The sequence below is a fragment of the Saccopteryx leptura genome, chromosome X (assembly GCF_036850995.1).
Source record: "Saccopteryx leptura isolate mSacLep1 chromosome X, mSacLep1_pri_phased_curated, whole genome shotgun sequence".
Taxonomy (NCBI): Eukaryota; Metazoa; Chordata; class Mammalia; order Chiroptera; family Emballonuridae; genus Saccopteryx; species Saccopteryx leptura.
In genome coordinates, this window is record NC_089516.1 from 18,686,733 (window position 1) to 18,704,676 (window position 17,944).

General features: G+C 44.3%; 3 protein-coding genes across 3 annotated transcripts; all 3 read left to right on the top strand.

Moving 5' to 3' along the window:
- The first annotated feature begins 549 nt into the window (after positions 1-549).
- On the top strand, positions 550-1,590 carry LOC136386221 (melanoma-associated antigen B5-like). Its single transcript, XM_066357728.1, has one exon. The coding sequence runs from the start codon at positions 550-552 to the stop codon at positions 1,588-1,590; it is 1,041 nt and encodes a 346-aa protein (XP_066213825.1).
- A 976-nt stretch (positions 1,591-2,566) lies between these two features.
- On the top strand, positions 2,567-6,436 carry LOC136386222 (melanoma-associated antigen B5-like). The gene is given in 3 exon segments (XM_066357729.1): positions 2,567-2,631; positions 5,444-6,084; positions 6,087-6,436. Coding segments are annotated over 3 exon segments (1,056 nt in total).
- A 5,754-nt stretch (positions 6,437-12,190) lies between these two features.
- Positions 12,191-13,185, top strand: LOC136386223 (melanoma-associated antigen B5-like). The gene is given in 2 exon segments (XM_066357731.1): positions 12,191-13,138; positions 13,141-13,185. Coding segments are annotated over 2 exon segments (993 nt in total).
- The last annotated feature ends 4,759 nt before the right edge of the window (positions 13,186-17,944 follow it).

Here is a 17,944-nt window from a genome sequence, read left to right on the forward strand (position 1 = left end):
TGTGACACCTTAGCTGTTCATTGATGCTTTCTCGTATGTGCCTTGACCAGGGGGTTGCCACAGACAGAGTCACCCTTGTCCAAGGCAGCAACCTTGGGCTCAAGCTGGTGAGCCTTATTCAAACCAGATGAGCTTGCATTCAAGCTGGTAGTCTCGGGGTTTCAAACCAGGGTCCTTTGCTTCTCGGTCCGACGCTCCATCCACTGAACCATTGCCTGGTCAGGCACCAGGTAATGTTCTTGAATGTAAAATAAGGGACTCCTCAAAGTCACACATTTTCAGCCCTCTGCTGCTGCCTCAGTATGCTTGAGACAGGACTGGAAGGATGCAGCCTAAAGGCTCCCCAAGGCAGAAGTTAACTAGAACAGCAGCCCTGTGGGTATTTAGAGCAGTACCTTTGAGAAAAACTGCAAATGTAGCCTTCCTTACAATAAAGATGATATTTCTATGCCAAAGGTGCACACACCCTTTCAATCTACCTCTTCTAGGTGCCCTCACCAACTGTCCTTCTACTATCATTCTTGATTATTGTCACTGCCCACAGTCATCATGCCTCGGCGACGTAAGAGTAAGCACCACAACCATCAGAAAGTCCAACAGGCCCTAGATGAAGCCAGAAGTTCCAAGAAATTTGAGGCAGCAGACACAGTGGAAGAAGACCCTCCCTCCTCCTCCTCTTCTCTTATGAAGGAGATTCCCCAGAGCTCATCAGCTACGGACACAACTAGCATTTCCCAGGTGTCTCCGAGAGTCTCAACTACCACCATTACCTCTTCAGGTGCTTTTCACACAAGATCTGAGGACAGCGAAGATGAGGAATTTTCATGTCCCACTGAGATCTTGTTTCGTCACCACGTATTAAGTGATTTTCTAGCTGCTGAGGTGAAGATGTTGGAGAGGTTTATTTTCAGCAGGTATCTTATGAAGAAGCCAGTTTTTAAAGAAAACATGCTAATGATGATCAGTGAAATTCACCACGAACAATTTGCTGAGATCCTCGAGAAAGCCTCTAGGAGGATAGAGATTCTGTTTGCACTTGACTTAAAGGAAAAGGACCCAAACAGACACTCCTACGAACTTGTCAGCAAACTGAAACTACCCAACAATGGGAGGGTGAATTCTAGCACAGGTTTCCCCAAGACTAGTCTTTTGATGTATATCCTGGCCATGATATTTTTAAATGGCAATCGGGCCACAGAGGAAGAGTTGTGGGCATTCCTGAGTATAATGGGAGTGTACCCTGGAAAATATCACATCATCTATGAGCAGCCAAGGAAACTAATTACGAAAGATCTAGTGAACCTCAAATACCTGGAATACCGCAGGATACCTAACACTCATCCTCCACACTGTGAGTTCCTTTGGGGTCCCCAAGCTGTTGCTGAAACAAGCAAATTAAAAGTCCTCGAATATTTTGCCAAGTACACCGAAATAGATCCAAGGGCCTTCTCACCACATTACAAAGAAGCTTTGAGAGAGGAGGAAGAAAGAGCGCAAGCTGGAGGGGCATCCGGAGCTGGCGCTAGAACCATCGGGCAGGAAGGATCCCATGGCCAGTCCACCAGGGTTTCCACTCCTAGTGATGTCTAGGATTTTTTTTTATCCATTAAAAAAATATGACATCATAATAGCAAATTTCGTGGAAATCAGAAAGAATCCCATAGGAAATTTTCTGAGATAATGGAGTGGGCAAAATAATAAATCTTCAGCCTGATTGTTCTTACTCCTTTCAGTCTTTTGTTTTGTATATTTAATTGATTTAGACCTTGACATGCTTAGGTTTTAAAGAATGTAGGAGATAGTATATCTTAACAAGGGAGACCTCTTACTCCCTTCACTTCTAGTTTCCAAACCCACATTAGCATCTGCTCTTTGGAAAGCCCTGAGCCAGTACTGGAGAAGCTAGGATAAAGCCCCAGCCTCTGCTCATAGAACTCTGGTAGCTAAAAGCATCAATTGTTTAAGAAGGATGTTGAGTGACCTTTTATGGCTTACAGGGGAGTAAAAAGAGTGTTGAGCCATGAGATGCTTCCAGGCCCTGGGTGGGATACCTAATATTAAACCAGGTTGTGTGATTTGCTGGACAATCTTTGGGAGTGGTGGGTAGAGGTCAAAGCCTCAGATGAGAGACTATGATGGAAATCAAAAGAGATCTTAACTGTTACTTTGGGGTGTGGGAAAACCAAAGAGAAAAGTCCTTGTGAGCCAGACTGGAAGGGGACCTGTGCACTTGCCTCAGGCAGGTGACCTCTCTACATGATATAATTTGGCATGAGATGTCCTGAGTGTTTCTGAGAAATAAGGGTGATGCTCCCTTTCAGTGAGATGCAAAGAAGCCACTGGACAGTTGTTGTTGTTTTTTTTTCATAAGCTGGGAGAACCAGATCTTGCTCCATGAAAATGATATTTTATTTAGGGAATGTGAGTATAATTTTGTAAACTGGAAGGAATATTTCTATTTATGGCTGTGGCGAAATAAAAAAAAAATATTAGGGTGGTTTGGATGAAAAGGAACCACGGTGCCAGGTTGTTTATAGTCATCACATAGGAAAATGCGCAGTCGTGCATGAGAGACTATCAGATTCACTTTGTTGAAAAAGATCTTGAAATTGCTTTGTTCATTAGAGGTTGGTAAGTGACACAGCTAGACTTGACCATGATGCTGACATTTTCAAGTCCCTATACTGGGACACTTCTCCCATTCTGAGGCACAGCTCATGTCCCCAAATTCATTTATTTTCTCCATGCCCAAAATGTGTATTAGCTGTCAAAAGGCAGGAGTCCATAATCAAAATATTGATTTGGAATATATAACACCAGGATCACCAATAAAATTACCAAAATATATGTGAGGTAAGAAAAAGTTGTTATTCCATGACATCATAATCTACAAAGAAAATATCAGTCAACCTCAAAAGATAAGGGGTTCAAAAATCATTTGTCTTAGCCTCTTCTCTGCAGAAAGGAAATCTATTGGATGCATAGTAAGCCAAGAGGCTAAGCCTAGCTAGTGAAGAGAAGGAAGTGGTCAGTGTGTGTTCTCTGATAGCATATCACCTGTCCTGGGCCCTCTACTTTGGCTGTAGTTTCCCATCCCACATCACTCCTAAGTCCACCCACTCCCTCCTGGATTGCAGAAAGGAGACTCCTGGGGAGTTATCAAGGATATGACAATAGCCCAAAATGTCTTCCACAGAAATATTAAGAGTCAAGAGTAAGACTCTGATTAAAAGAGTCTTTTTTTTTAATTTTTCTGAGGTTGGAAATGGGGAAGCAGTCAGACAGACACCCGCATGAGCCCGACCGGGATCCACCCAGCACACCCACCAGTGGGTGGTGCTCTGCCCATCTGGTGCATCGCTCTGTCGCAACCAGAGCCATTCTAGCGCCTGGAGCAGAGGCCAAGGAGCCATCCCCAGCGCCCGGGCCATCTTTTTGCTCCATTGGAGCCTTGGCTGCGGGAGGGAAAGAGAGAGAAAGAGAGGAAGGAGAGGGGGAGGGATGGAGAAGCAGATGGGCCCTTCTCCTGTGTGCCCTGGCCAGGAATCGAACCCGGGACTCCCGCACGCCAGGCCAATGCATAGTAAGAGGAGCCCCAGAGGGCCTGGCTTCTGTCTCCTCTCCCACCTCGAAGGTCAAGCAAGTGCTGTCAGATTAAGCATCCCCTCAGTTATTTTTAGGGCTTTTAAGGATATGAGTGAGTTGGTTTACATTGGTGACCTTAAGTTGAAAGGGAAAGTAGTCCCAGGAGCCTCCCAGGAATCAAAGTAAGCATCTTGAGTGTGAACTGAGGGCACAGCCCTACGTTGAACTCAGAGGCCCCAAGGAGCTGATTCTATATGTCTCTCCTGGAAGGGGAGAGTTAAGAAAGCCTCGTGTGTCATTCCCTGACTTTCTCTTTCTGACTTCTCAGTAAGTGAGGGCTGTGTTCTGCGGCTATAAGAACTAGGGGAGTGAAGGAAGACATTCCATACCCCTGTCAGAAAACAAGGGCAAAGTCCTAAATAAGAACTGAGGATGACACAGACCCTAGAACCCTCAGGTGGCACAGAGACTGCCCAAACCATCCACATTGGGATGTTTTGGGCAGGGCAGTCACACTGACTCAGTAAGTAGAGTGTCAGAGAAGTCTTGGGTCTCAGGGGAAGGTCCTCAGGTAAGCAAAGGAAAGAATTCTAGGACTTTTAAGAAGTGGGTTTGAGGACCTTGAATGCAAACGTAGAGAAACCTCGACTCTCATCCCTGTTGGAACCACACAGTATTCAGTCCTTACTGCTTGCCCTGGGATACCTTGCCATTGTTCACATAATTACATACTTACTGACTTTTCTTATGTCACAAGGGTGTAGGGTACACAGTCTAAGGGTATAACTTGAGGCCAGTAATGGGAGGTTTCCAGGCTTTCCAGAGGCCAATGTGAATTCTCTGAGGACCAAAGGAACCACGCATCCCATGTCAGTGAATACGCTATAGAAGTCATTCCTTAATCAGGTTCAAGAAACCAAGGACAGGTATGGTCAGAGGAGGACTTCCTCACTTCTTTCTGTGGGTCTCAGGGTAGTGTTGGCCTTAATAATAGGGCAGGCCTGAGGACCAGTCTGAAAATACAGACCATGACAGCTGAGGGTCAAAGCAAAGATTAAGGGATCATTCGTCTTAAAAGGGATGACATATAATCTGTCTGCATCCCTGATTTTAACCCTTGAAGACCCAGGATAGGGCAATCTAATTAAAGCTCCCTCAATACTTATTTTTATTTGGTCTATAGTATCTCAAATCATTAGTGTGAATCTGTACTCAACTAAATAGTTGTGTACACTAGGCCTAATGTGAAACCAAATAGGAACTCTTAATAAAAATTAAGGATCCCAAAAAGACTAGGATAGAAAATTTCCCATTAAGCCATCAGCACTGTGGTAACTGTACAGCGATGATAATCTGAGGATCTGCTTCACTTCATTCTTATTTGTCCCATGACATGCTACCAGTTGAATGATGCTCTAGAATGTGAAATAAGAGATTCCTCAAACTCAAAGCCTACTAGCCTCTGCTGCCACCTCTGTATGCCTGAGGCAGGACTGGCAGAATGCAGCCTAAAGGCTTCCAAAGGCCTAAGAACAAGAATCCTGTGGGTTTTTATAGCAATGCCCTTAAGGAAAATTGCAAATATAGCCTTCTTTATAATCAAGGTGATGTTTCTGTGCTGAAGGTACACATAGCTTCCTTACCTTCTTCCTCCAGGTGCCCTCACCAACTGTCCTTCTACTATCATTCTTGATTATTGTCACTGACCATAGTCATTATGCCTCGGCGACATAAGAGTAAGCACCACAACCATCAGAAAGTCCAACAGGCCCTAGATGAAGCCAGGAGTTCCAAGAAATTTGAGGCAGCAGCCACAGTGGAAGAAGACCCTCCCTCCTCCTCCTCTTCTGTTGTGAAGGGGAATCCCCAGCTCTTCAGCTACGGACACAACTAACATTTCCCAGGAGTCTTCGAGAGTCTCAACTACCACCATTACCTCTTCAGGTGCTTTTCACACAAGATCTGAGGACAGCGAAGATGAAGCAGATTTATATACCACTGAGATCTTATGTCCTGACCACTCATGCAGTGATTCTCTAGCTGAGAGAGTGATGGTCTTGGAACAGTTTCTCCTTCACAAGTATAGAGTGAAGCAGCCCATCCTGAAAGAAGACATGCTAGAGATAGTCAACCAACAATACCATAACCAATTCACTGAGATCCTCAAGAAAGCCTCTGAGCACATTGAAGTCCTCTTTGCAGTTGACCTGATGGAAGTAGATTCAACCAGACAGTCCTATGAACTTGTCAGCAAACTGAAACTCCCCAATAATGGGAGAGTGCGTGCTGGCAGGGGCTTTCCAAAGACTGGTCTCCTGATGAGTGTCCTGGGCATGATATTCTTGAATGGAAACCGTGCCACGGAGGAAGACATCATGGCATTTCTGAATATGATGCGAGTGTACTCTGGGAGGAGGCACTTATTCTACGGGGAGCCTTGGAAGCTCATAACCAAAGACATGGTGAGGCTAAAGTACCTGGAGTGCCGCCAGGTGCCTGCTGTGACCCTCCACACTATGAGTACCTGTGGGGTCCCAAAGCTTTCTCTGAAACAAGCAAAATGAAAATCCTTGAACATTTGGCCAAGCTCAACAATACGGTTCCATGGGCCTTCTCACCACATTACGAAGAAGCTTTGAGAGAGGAGGAAGAAAGAGCACAAGCTAGAGGGGCAGCCAGAACTGGCACTAAAATCATCAGCAGGAAGGATCTTATGGTCAAGTCACCAGCGTTTCCAACCCCAGTGATGTCTGAGTGGTTCTGCTTGATATCAAGAAAAAAAAAATGTGACACCATATTAGGGAATTTTGTGGAAATGTCAAAGAATCCCTCAATAAAATTGTTGAGGTAATAAAATAAAAAATAAAATTTTAAACTTCATTCTCCTTAGTTCTTTCTGTGTTTTGTTTTGCAAAATTAATTGAGTTATACCTCAATACGTTCAGCTTATTAAAGAATGTAGGGAATAGTCAATCTTAACAAGGTAGACCTCTTACTCCCTTTTGTTTCAATTTTCAGAACAGAATTGAGCATCAGCTCTTTGAAAGGCTCTGTGATTTTAATACTGACAAGCCTGAAATATAGATCCAGCCTTAGCTCATAGAACTTTGCTAGCTAAGAGCTTAATTACATAAGGAGAATGTTGATATACCCCTGTGACTTACAGGAAAATAAAAAGGGTTAATATTCAGAACATGTTCCAGGAGAAAGCAATAAATATAACTTATTTAAGTCAAGTCAGTCTAAGTTTGGGATTGCTGTAAGTCAATCCCTGAGTGACATTTAAAATAAAGTGACATGATGAACCAGATGAGACTCTTGGCCTGGTTAGCAGTAGTCAGAAATACACATGAGATATCTGAGTCAAGAGAGAAAATATTTGAACAGAAAAACACACTGTGGTGTAATACCTAAGTTATTGTCCAATATTATATGCTGACTGGACATGAGGTAAAACCAGCAGGGCCTTAAATCACCTAAATGGAAGTTTCCCTCCATACTCCTCTCTTGCAGATGAAGATCCCTACTAAACAACCATCTTTATGAAGGGGACAAGGCTCCAATGTTGTTCATTACTAAGTAGCAAACTGCTGTTCCTTACCAATCTGGGGAATTTGCAAAAATATGATCACTTTCTGTCTTGGTAACTAGATGTCACCTCATCCTCCTGATAGCACAAACCCAGCCTCCCACAAATCCTGGTCATTCACTGGTCCTGACTGCAAACCCAGGTAACACTGTGGGGCCTGAGGTACCCACCATCCCACCCTGCAAGTATGAATAATCCATTAAATGGTTGTCTAGCTCATTTACACAAGGCCCAGTGTTGCAGTTTTGAAGATCACATAACTACAGTGAAAAAACTCTTTCCTCACCTCACGGGGTAAGTAGGAAGTCACTGAACACAATCTTATGCATTAATTTGGGATGGCAGATAACCCAGAAAGAACTCTCTTCCTAAGGCAGTGCATTAGTTATCTCAGGCTTCCCTAACAAAATACCCAAGACTACGTGACTAAAACAACTGAAATTTATCTTCTCACAATTTTGGAAACTAGAATTCCAAGATCAAGGAGCTGGCAAGTTTGGTTGGCACTAAGGCCACGCTCCTTGTCTTGGAGATGGCGACCCTCTTCACATACCTGTCCCTTTGTGTGAGTGCATGCCTGGTGTCTCCTTATGTGTCTGTCCTAAAGACTCCTTATAAGGACACAACTCAGATTGGATGCTGGCTCACCCTAATGGACACATTTCAACTTAACTTTCACTTTAAAGATCTTATCTCCAACTCCTGTCACATTCTGAGGTACTGGGGATCATGACATCAACATGAATTTTGGGGAAACAGAATTCAGCCCCTGATAAGCTGGAATCAAAGGCATATCTTCTGTTTTCTCAATTCACGAAATAAAGTACACAGATTATTGTTCTATACACCCTCTCTCCAGGGAGTTTCTGACAAATAATCTTGAACTCCCTGGAAGTAAGAGGCACAGAAGCCACTTGCTTGACACTTTCTGCTTTGAAATAGTTCAGGCAAATCCCACTACATCAAAAGAGCATTTTAATTACAGTATCTTTATTGTCATTAGGAGAATTCTAAGAGAGGGCTAGATTTTGGTGGGAAAGAAAGAAAAGGAAGGTAAATTAGTTTGAATAGAATGACAGCTGAAGAGGAGTGAAAGATTCGGTCCTTAACAAAATTCGAAGAACTCTGAGTTGCATCCCATTGGGGGAAAAACCCACCAAACCGATATTAAATAATAAATTATCTATTTGGGGGAAAGATATTTAATTTTTTATTCTAAAGCAAATTTTTTTTTATTTTCTCTTCTTTTATGGGAGCATGGAATTTAATCTATCATATCCTGGATTAAAGAAGAAACATTTTTACTGGGGATGTTACTGTCTAGATAAGAATCATAACTACCATTCATTAACAGTCCAATATTTGCTTTGACAGATTCTTTACCTACAATACATAAATTTCCATAGTCTTTTTAAAAAAACTTTTTAAAGACTTTATTCATTTTAGAGAGGAGAGAGAGAGAGAAGGGGGGGAAGGAGCAGGAAGCATCAACTCCCATATGTGCCTTGGCCAGGCAAGCCCAGGGTTTCAAATGGACGACCTCCTCATTCCGGGTCGACGCTATATCCACTGAGCCACCACAGATCAGGCCATTCCCATAGTCTTATGAGATAGGGTTTATCACACTCAGTTGGCAGATGAAGAAACTGCCATTTAGTGTAACACGAGGTGGTAAGTGACAGGACTAGTCTAGACCCCTGCTCTGAATTTATCTAGGGCACACACTGTCCACCACTCCCAACCTGAAGCAGACCTTGTGTATCTTTATTCACTTTTCTTCTCATTCCTGCAAATATATCTCACTCAATTTTAAAAACTGTTCTGAAAGTACCCGATTGGAATGCAGAGTCAGAGCAATAAGAATGCATAACACATCAGAAATAGTAATAAAAAATAAAAGACATAATATTTGGTGATAATATGATCATGTAAGATGGGATCTTGTAAAATCATGTGACTCCGCATGTACCTTAGTAAGCAGATACATAAGTGGCCAAGTCTGGGTGGTGAAGAGAAAATATAGAAAGGCATGGAGTGTGTGTGTGTGTGTGTGTGTGTGTGTGTGTGTGTGTGCGCGCGCGCACGCGTGTGTGCATACGACTGTGTGTGTTTTCACACTCTACCATCTACCCCGAGTTTTCTACTGGGTTCTTTAGCTTTCCTATGCCACATGACTCCTGGGTACACAGACCTATTCTCTATAAGACCTGCAGTAGAGAGATTACTCAAGAATTGCAGGGATGAGGCATTTCTCAAGAATTTCATTAAAGGGACAGGAGTCAGAGGAGGGTCCGGATGAGTACAGTCACCCTTCTCATCTGCTCTTAGGTGTAGACTGGCAGGCGGACCTGGGCAGGGAACAGCACTGGGTGGGGGCGTGGTGAGGGTGCTGGCCTACTGTAGTCTCCTAGGTGCTGAGAACCATGATTGACAGCCCATTGGGACTGAGGGTGTTCTCTACTCCAGCACAGAGGGGGCGCAGGAGATCCGGGCTCACCAGCCACAGGGGGCTCCAGGGACCTGATTGCTGGGACCGGAGGATTACCTTCCTCCCGCCCAAGGTGTCTGCGGACCCGAGAGCCTTGACTCGGGCCAACGGTCCCAGGACAGGCCAGGGAGGTAGATCCAGGCCCTAGCTGAGCCAAGGTGAGGGGCTGAGCGAGGAATGGTGGGGCCATCAATCCCGGGGGTCCTGCCGCTCCTCACAGAGCGCCGTACCTGCTGTTAGGCCTAGGAGACCCCAGGCATAGCAGCCAGACTGAGAGAGCCTCCCTGCTGGGGTCTCATGAGGTGCGGGCCTGGGTGTCAGGAGCGGGCTGGTCTCACGGGGAAGAAGAGACCCCACCCGAGTCAGGATGAGAAATGGAGGCAGAAGGTCCCGCCAGGGCCCTCCTGCAGCTCCGGCGGGAGGCAAGCATGGCGGACAGACAGACATGATCCTCCATTTTCTTAATGGCGGATGGGGAGCTGGAAGCCATGATGTGGGGGAGGGGAACATGTCCTGAAGGAAATCAGGTCAGGACTCTGAGCGTTCGGAAACACTGTGCCAGCCACTATCAGTGAGGCGACAGGAATATGCCCGTGTCCCTCACCTCTGGGAGGCTCCGGGCCAGGCTGCCGGGCTCCTGCTGCAAGAGGGTCCCGAGGTGGGGGCCGTGTCCGTCACCTCTGGGAGGCTCCGGGCCAGGCTGCTGGGCTCCTGCTACAGGAGGGTCCCGAGGTGGGGGCCTGGCTGGAGGGAGGGGGTCTCACGTTAGGATCGCACTCCCAGTGTGGCTACAGTCAGGCCTGTGTGAGGACCTAGGGACCCCCGGCCTGCTGGCAGACTGGGATGCCTGCATTTTCGGTGACATGATGGCTGGCACTCATTTTCTCCTCTGGTGTGCCGGGACGTGGGGTGGGGGGTATGGCGGCTTTAGGGACTGAGAGATTTTTTTAAGGCACTGTTTACCCTCCTCAGGAGAAGTATTTCACATCTCTCCAGGAGTTAAGGGGTCCCCTGGGCCATGGTATCCGACGAAGCACCTAAAATGAGGGTACAAGAAACCCCTTATTCTCAGCCTTGCAGAACACTGACAGGGAAGAGAGTGCCAGGTTATGTCCTAAGTGAGAGAAACCTTGACAGGACCAACAAAGAGTAATTAAATAACGAAAACGTGAGCCCCACGTTTGCATTCATTACCTGAAGGTTCAGGGCAGGCCTGCAGGCCTATGTTCAACCTCACTTTTATTTTTTTTTAATTTTTTCTAAATACTTTTTCTATTTCATTAACATTTTTTTTTTTTTAATTTTTATTTTTTTTGTATCTTTCTGAAGCTGGAAACGGGGAGGCAGTCAGACAGACTCCCGCATGCTCCCGACCTGGATCCACCAGGCACGCCCACCAGGGGGCGATGCTCTGCCCCTCCAGGGCGCCGTTCTGTCACGACCAGAGCCACTCTAGCGCCTGAGGCAGAGGCCAAGGAGCCATCCCCAGCGCCCGGGCCATCTTTTGCTTCAATGGAGCTTCGGCTGCGGGAGAGGAAGAGAGAGACAGAGAAGAAGGATGAGGGGGAGGGGTGGAGAAGCAGATGGGCGCTTCTCCTGTGTGCCCTGACTGGGAATCTAGTCCGTAACTTCCGCACGCCAGGCCGACGCTCTACCACTGAGCAACCGGCCAGGGCCTTCACTAAAATTTTAAATTTATTGTGTTAACATGGATCTAAGTGTCCTACTCAATATAACATACTCCACCCCAACAAAGTGCCCCCCATTAAACCCACTTTGCGCCCCTCCCTCTACGTTTCTCCCGTGTTATATGTATCTGTGTGCTATGTATATATGTTTCACTAATTGCTTCACCTTCTCTGATCCCATCCTTTCATCCCCCTTCCCTCTGGCAGCTGTCCCTCTGCTCCCTGTGACCCCCCCTCTGCCTCTGCTTCTATTCCATTCCTCAGTTCACTGTGTTCATTAGATTCCACATATAAGTGAGATCACATATTTATCTTTCTCTCTGATCCCCCTCACTTCTTTACATGTAGTTAAAGAGACGAGAGATCTTTATTCTAAGGTACAGTCCCCCGTTAGCTGCAGGGAGGTATAGCAGGTCCTACCTGGATAGGAGATGGGTCCCTGCATGACAACTGAGGACCCAAGCAGTCCATGAAGGTGAAGGCTGCACATAATTCTGAGGCTGGTGTCCCCTGTGAAAAGGTGGTGTCCCCCACTGGCACTTCCTGCAGCTCTCACGCTAGGGCACCATAGGCAGGGCTGGCAGGCTGCAGTCTAAGGTCCCCTGCATTCCATTGCCTCCACGGTTGTCTCAAGGGACAGGTAGATTGCAACAGGAGACCTGTGGGTTCCTAGAGCACTGTCCTCAAGGAAGCCCGTGGAGGCAGACTCGGTGAAAGCCAAGGTAGTATCATTCTCCCCACTGAAAGCACTCACACCATCTCATTCTTTATCTCCAGGGGTCCACATCTTCCGACTTCCTGCCCATACTCCTAGCTGCTGTCCCTGACCATAGTGTCATCATGCCTCGGGGTCATAAGAGTAAGCACCAGACACGCCATAAACGTCACCAGGCCCGAGGTGAGCGTCAGGGCTGTAGCAATGATCAGGCCCCTGCTGGAGCAGAAGAGGAGTCCACCCCTTCCTCCTCTCCTCAATGTGAAGATATTACCCAGAGTCAGCCAGCTGCTGGGTCACGTAGCACCTCTCCAGGGCCTCCACGCACACAGACCACCACTACTACTTCTACAGGCGTTTCTTGCTCTGCACCTGAGGAAGCTTCCAACAGCCAAGATGAGGATAGGGTGTTCTCCTTTAGGGTCCCACCCTTCACTGTATCGTTATCGGTAGATGAGTTCAGGAAAAAGGCTATGCTTCTAGAGATATTCCTTGTAACCAAGTATAAGATGAAACAGCCCATTTTGAAGGAAGATATGCTGGAGATTGTCGGGGAACAATATGAAGACAAATTTCCTGACATGCTCAAGAGAGCCTCTAAGAATATTGAAAATGCCTTTGCGATAGACCTCAGTGAAGACTACTCAACCCGTCACTCATATGCCTTTGTCAGCAAGCTGAAACTCCCCAACAATGGCAGGGTGCGTGGTGGCAGGGGGTTACCCAAGACTGGTCTCCTGTTGAATATTTTGGGTCTAATCTTCTTGAAGGGCAACTCTATCTCCGAGGAAGAGCTCTGGAGACAACTGAGTCTGATGCGAGTATACCCTGGGAGGAAGCACTACGTCTTTGGGGAGCCCAGGAAGCTCATCACCAAAGACTTTGTGAGGCTGAAGTACCTGGAATACTGCCAGGTGCCTGACAGCGACCCTCCATGCTTCGAGCTCCTGTGGGGTCCTAAAGCACATCTTGAAACCAGCAAGTTGAAAGTGCTGGAGTTTTGGGCGAAGGGCAACAATACCCACCCCAGTGCCTTCCCGTGCTGTTATGAAGAGGCTTTGAGAGATGAAGAACAGAGAGCCCAAGCCAGAGGTGCCATCAGGAATGCCCCTGCTGCTGATGTCAGTGCCTTTTCCCGGTCCCTGACTGCCCTATCTTTAAACTGATAGGGAGATCTGAGCCTTTTTGTCCTTCAGACCAGAATATATAATATTACAATAAGGATGTTATTCTATGAAATATTATAAGATCCCATAGAATAATTGTTGGGATCCTGAAATTGGAAGAAAATCTTGATCCGTGTTAGGTTTCCTTGTTCTCTTTACTGTCCAGTTTTGTAAGATTAAATGAGTTATAAATTGATATTCTTCTTTTGTTCAGGATGTTGGAGAAATTAAATGTTAATAAGTTTGATCTTGTATGTGGTGACTCTTCTATCCACCCCACACTGCATTTCAGACCTTGGGAAGTCTCAGTGGTCATGCTGGGTGCTAAAGGAACTGCAGCCTCTACTCATAGAATTTTTTCTCCTGCAAGTCACACTCATGAGTAAGTTATTGAAGTACCCATTTCGACATAAGCGTAAAGTAGAAAGCATGGGTGAGGGAGAGGGTTTTTTTATGAGAGCAGTTGATAAAATTTCCTGAGTAAGGCAGTTTGGGACTTTAGGGAACTGCAGGTGCTTTAGTGGGATGTAATAACATACATTTACACTTGTGGTGGGCCAGTGGAGATTGTGGAAATTTGAGTAGAGGCCTGACACTCAGATGGTAAGCTTCAGAGTTGAGAGATAAAGTGCATGTTAATCTACTTGGGTTTCTCTAACAAAATACCACAGATTGGGCAGCTTAAACAGCATTTTTCACAGCATGTAGTCTGCGAAATCCACAAAGTACCTGTGAAGGCTCTGGTCGGTTGGCTCCATGGTAGAGTATTGGCTTGGTGTGTGGAAATCCCAGGTTCAATTCCTGGTTCGGACATACAGGAGAAGAGCCCGTCTGCTTCTCCATCCCTATCCTTTTCATTTTTTCTCTTTCTTCCCTTCCTGCGCCCATGGCTCTATTAGAGCAAGTTGGCCGGGGTACTGAGAGTGGCTCCATAGCCTCTGCCTCAGGCACTAAAAAAATGGCTCAGGTTGCAGTGGAGCAATGGCCCCAGATGGGCAGAGCATCGCCCCTTAGTGGGCTTGCCGGGTGGATCATGGTTGTGGTGCATGTGGGTGTCTGTCTCTGACTTCCCTTTTCTCCTTAAAATAAAATCAAGTGTCCATGGATTTGGTTCCTGGTTAGAGCTCTCTTCCCTGCTTGCTCATGGCCTCTGTCTACATGACACTGTGGAAAGAGAGTTCTCTTCTCTCTTGTGCTTTTTAGAAGAACAGTAATTGCATCATCGCCACTCTATCCTCATGAGATCCACTGAATTACATTACTCTCCAAAGACCTTACCTCTAAATATCATCACATTGGGGATTAGTATTTCTACATATGAATTGGACTGGAGGGGAAGGGACACCAACATTTGGTTTATAATGGTAAACCACTGCTATGATTCACAAGGGAACTGTGGATCAAGAGAAAAATCTCAACCTTACTCAGGAAAGGAAGGTACCCTTGGTTCGTGTCCCAAGTGCAGGTGAACACAATGTGCAAACTACCTTTCTATGTGCCTGATTTGCAGGGTGTTTCTGAGAAATGCTGGTGATTCTTCCTTGAGGTAAAATGCCAAGTTGCCACTGTGCTAACACGCTTTACCCTTTGTTGGAAGGCACAGAGCCTGCTCCAGTAACAAGGTATTTAAATCAGGTTCTCCTGAGTATATTTGGAAAACCCTGAAGAGGGCTGGCTTTTGTTGAGGGTGTAGTGGATGCAAACGGGTGGTTTGGATGGAACAGCAACTGGGAGAGATGGAAGAATTTGTTCCTTGATACTAATTCTAGAAGTTTGACATGCAGCCTGCTGGGAAAGGCAAATGCTCACCTGAATTAAATGACAGGTGCTCTGATGTGGAAATTTTACTTAGTTTTATTAGCAAGGGACAATTTTTGGTTGATTTGGTGTTTTTTTGCCTGTGAATATTACATATTCTATGATATCTTCTGGGTTCAGAAATATTCCAAGGTGTTGTGTTGTGTCATCTGGGATCAAAATAATAATATTAACTGAAATTTTAAAAAAACTGGGCAATATTTTCTAGTCATCTTGTATGTGGTTTAGATATAGTACATACATTTCAATAGTCTATAAGATGGGGTTTACAGAACTCACCTGAAAGATGAAGAATTTGCAGTTTGTTCAAGTTTATAATACTAGTTAGTAACAGAGCTAGGGTTAGACTCCTGGACTCTTGCCAACCCTAGGCAGTCCTTTGGTCTGTCTATTAATACACTTCATTCTCATTTTTCCAAAATGTATTTCAGGCATTAAAAATTCACTTGTAGCCAATGTACTAACAGAAGGCCTATTGGATGGAATGGTAAATATGAGATTGAGTCAAAATTTGGAGAATATCATTGAGTTTCATTTTCCCAGGATCCTACTGAGTGTTAACTCTGCCCGGGAGCTGGTGTTTTATCCAGCTCCAACCCTTTCCATCACTCCAGCTCCCTTTCCTCAGGGCTTCCCCAGTTGCCCTCCTTCCAGCTCTGGAACCTGACCTGCTGACCAGCTCTTCACTTCAGCCTCCTCTGAGGGAGGGTATGCTCTCAGTAGATAAACAGCCCATATCACCTGCTCTCCCCTGACTTAGAACCTCCTGTCTCCCCGGCTGTCTCTTCCTTCATTGTGGATGGCTATCATCTTCCTATTCCAGGATATATGCAAGTTTGCAGATTTTCATTCACCCCCTTGTCTCCCCAAATCCATTGTTTTTCAAATGGTGTTCCTTTTAATGATGGTTTAAATGGCTTCTGAGTATAAATGTATGAATCATTTTTTGCATGTTTATGGTTGTATAACAAGTTTTCAAGTAAGAGTTTTGATATTTTGTGAATCAAATTTGGAAACCTCCCCCCTTATTTTTGATCCCAAACAGGATAAATGGCATTTGAATTGGTATTAACTTGAAAACATGAAAAAATATTAGTATTAAACAGGTTGAAGAGAAAAAAAAAGCAAAGCAAAATAAAATTAAATATTGTAATCTTCTGTATTTCTTACCTTTTTTAGTCTGTACAGGTTGGGCCCAACCATTTACAATTGTGAGTGTGTGAACCACAGATTTTGTTCTTGTATTATTATTTATAATTGGTGAATTTAAAAGAAATTAAATGTTAAGAAATTAGATAATAATTTGACATGCATAATCATTAGAAAAATGAAATATTCTAAAATAGTTATTTCAAAAGATAGAAATATCTAAATTTGGGGGTATATTAGGATTATGAATACATATGCGTGTATGTATGTATATATGTGTGTGTGTCTATGGTTTTTTAGTTTTGTTTAATTGAAGATATATAAAGCTCAGTATTTAAGTTCATGAATAACATATATCATATATTCATTGCTACTTATTAGGTTAAAATTTTAGTTCTGCTATTTGAAAAAAATCTTAAACCTTCTCTATTTTAAATTATCCAGAACAATGTAAGATTCTATTGGCATCGGGATTTTCATAGAAATGTGAAAGGACTCCATAGAAAAAGTAGTTGAAAATTATAAAACTGAGAACTAGAATACTATTATAAATAGTACAGAGTGTTCAATTGTTGAGTTGGCAAATTCATTTTAGTCTTGCTTTTATAAAATAAATGTTTTGCTAACGTTTACTCAGGAATGTGAGAGAGATGAAATCATAACAAATTAGAGACCCTGCTCCTGGGCTCTCTAATTCTCAAGCATCAAGTGAGCACCTGCTCTTGGGGATTTTTGACTCGTAATTCTTCTCTTGTGTAAATATAGTTACCTTCACAGTTGTTAGCTACATCTCACCTACTTATTTTCTGGTCTTAACATTCTTCAATTACAGTTTTCATTTCTAAATTGTCTTCCTAACAAAAGCATGAATGGTTTTGCTCACATTGATATAATTTCATATTATATTTTGCCGACATGATTTTCTCACTATGGTATCATTGGTTGCACGACCTTTTCTTTTTTAAAATAATCATATTCTCTCCTATCTAGTGAGCATTTTTTTCTTTGCTTTTTTTCAACCATGACTCTTTTTCTATGACTCACTAATCCCATGTTTTATCAACTTCTTTGATTCAAAGGTGATTTTACAGATTTTTTATTATGGCAGACATATACATTTTAGTTTGCAATGTATTTCTCAAAATATATTTTTTTTGTATTTTTCTGAAGCTGGAAACGAGGAGGCAGACAAACTCCCGCATGCACCCTACCGGGATCCATCCAGCATGCCCACCAGAGGGCGATGCTCTGCCCATCCGGGGCTTGCTCTGTTGCGACCAGAGCCAGTCTAGCGCCTGAGGCAGAGGCCATGGAGCCATCCCCAGCGCCCGGGCCAACTTCGCTCCAATGGAGCCTCGGCTGCGGGAGGGGAAGAGAGAGACAGAAAGGAAGGAGAGGGGGAGGGGTGGAGAAGCAGATGGGTGCTTCTCCTGTGTGCCCTGGCCGGGAATCGAACCCAGGACTTCCGCACACTAGGCCGACGCTCTACCACTGATCCAACCAGCCAGGGCCCAAAATATTTTTAATTTTAATTTTTAAAAGAATCTACATTCTCTACAAAAATTAAAAGAACTGAATAAACAGCAGTATTTTCCCTTATACCGTTTTATATTTCAACCAGCATTTCATTCCTGCAAATAAAAACCTTTTCTCTATTTTGTCAACTTATTTCTTTATTATGCTTCTGCTGAAGATTTAAAAGACATTTTATTCCATTTTTTCTTTAAAATATTTACACAACACTAC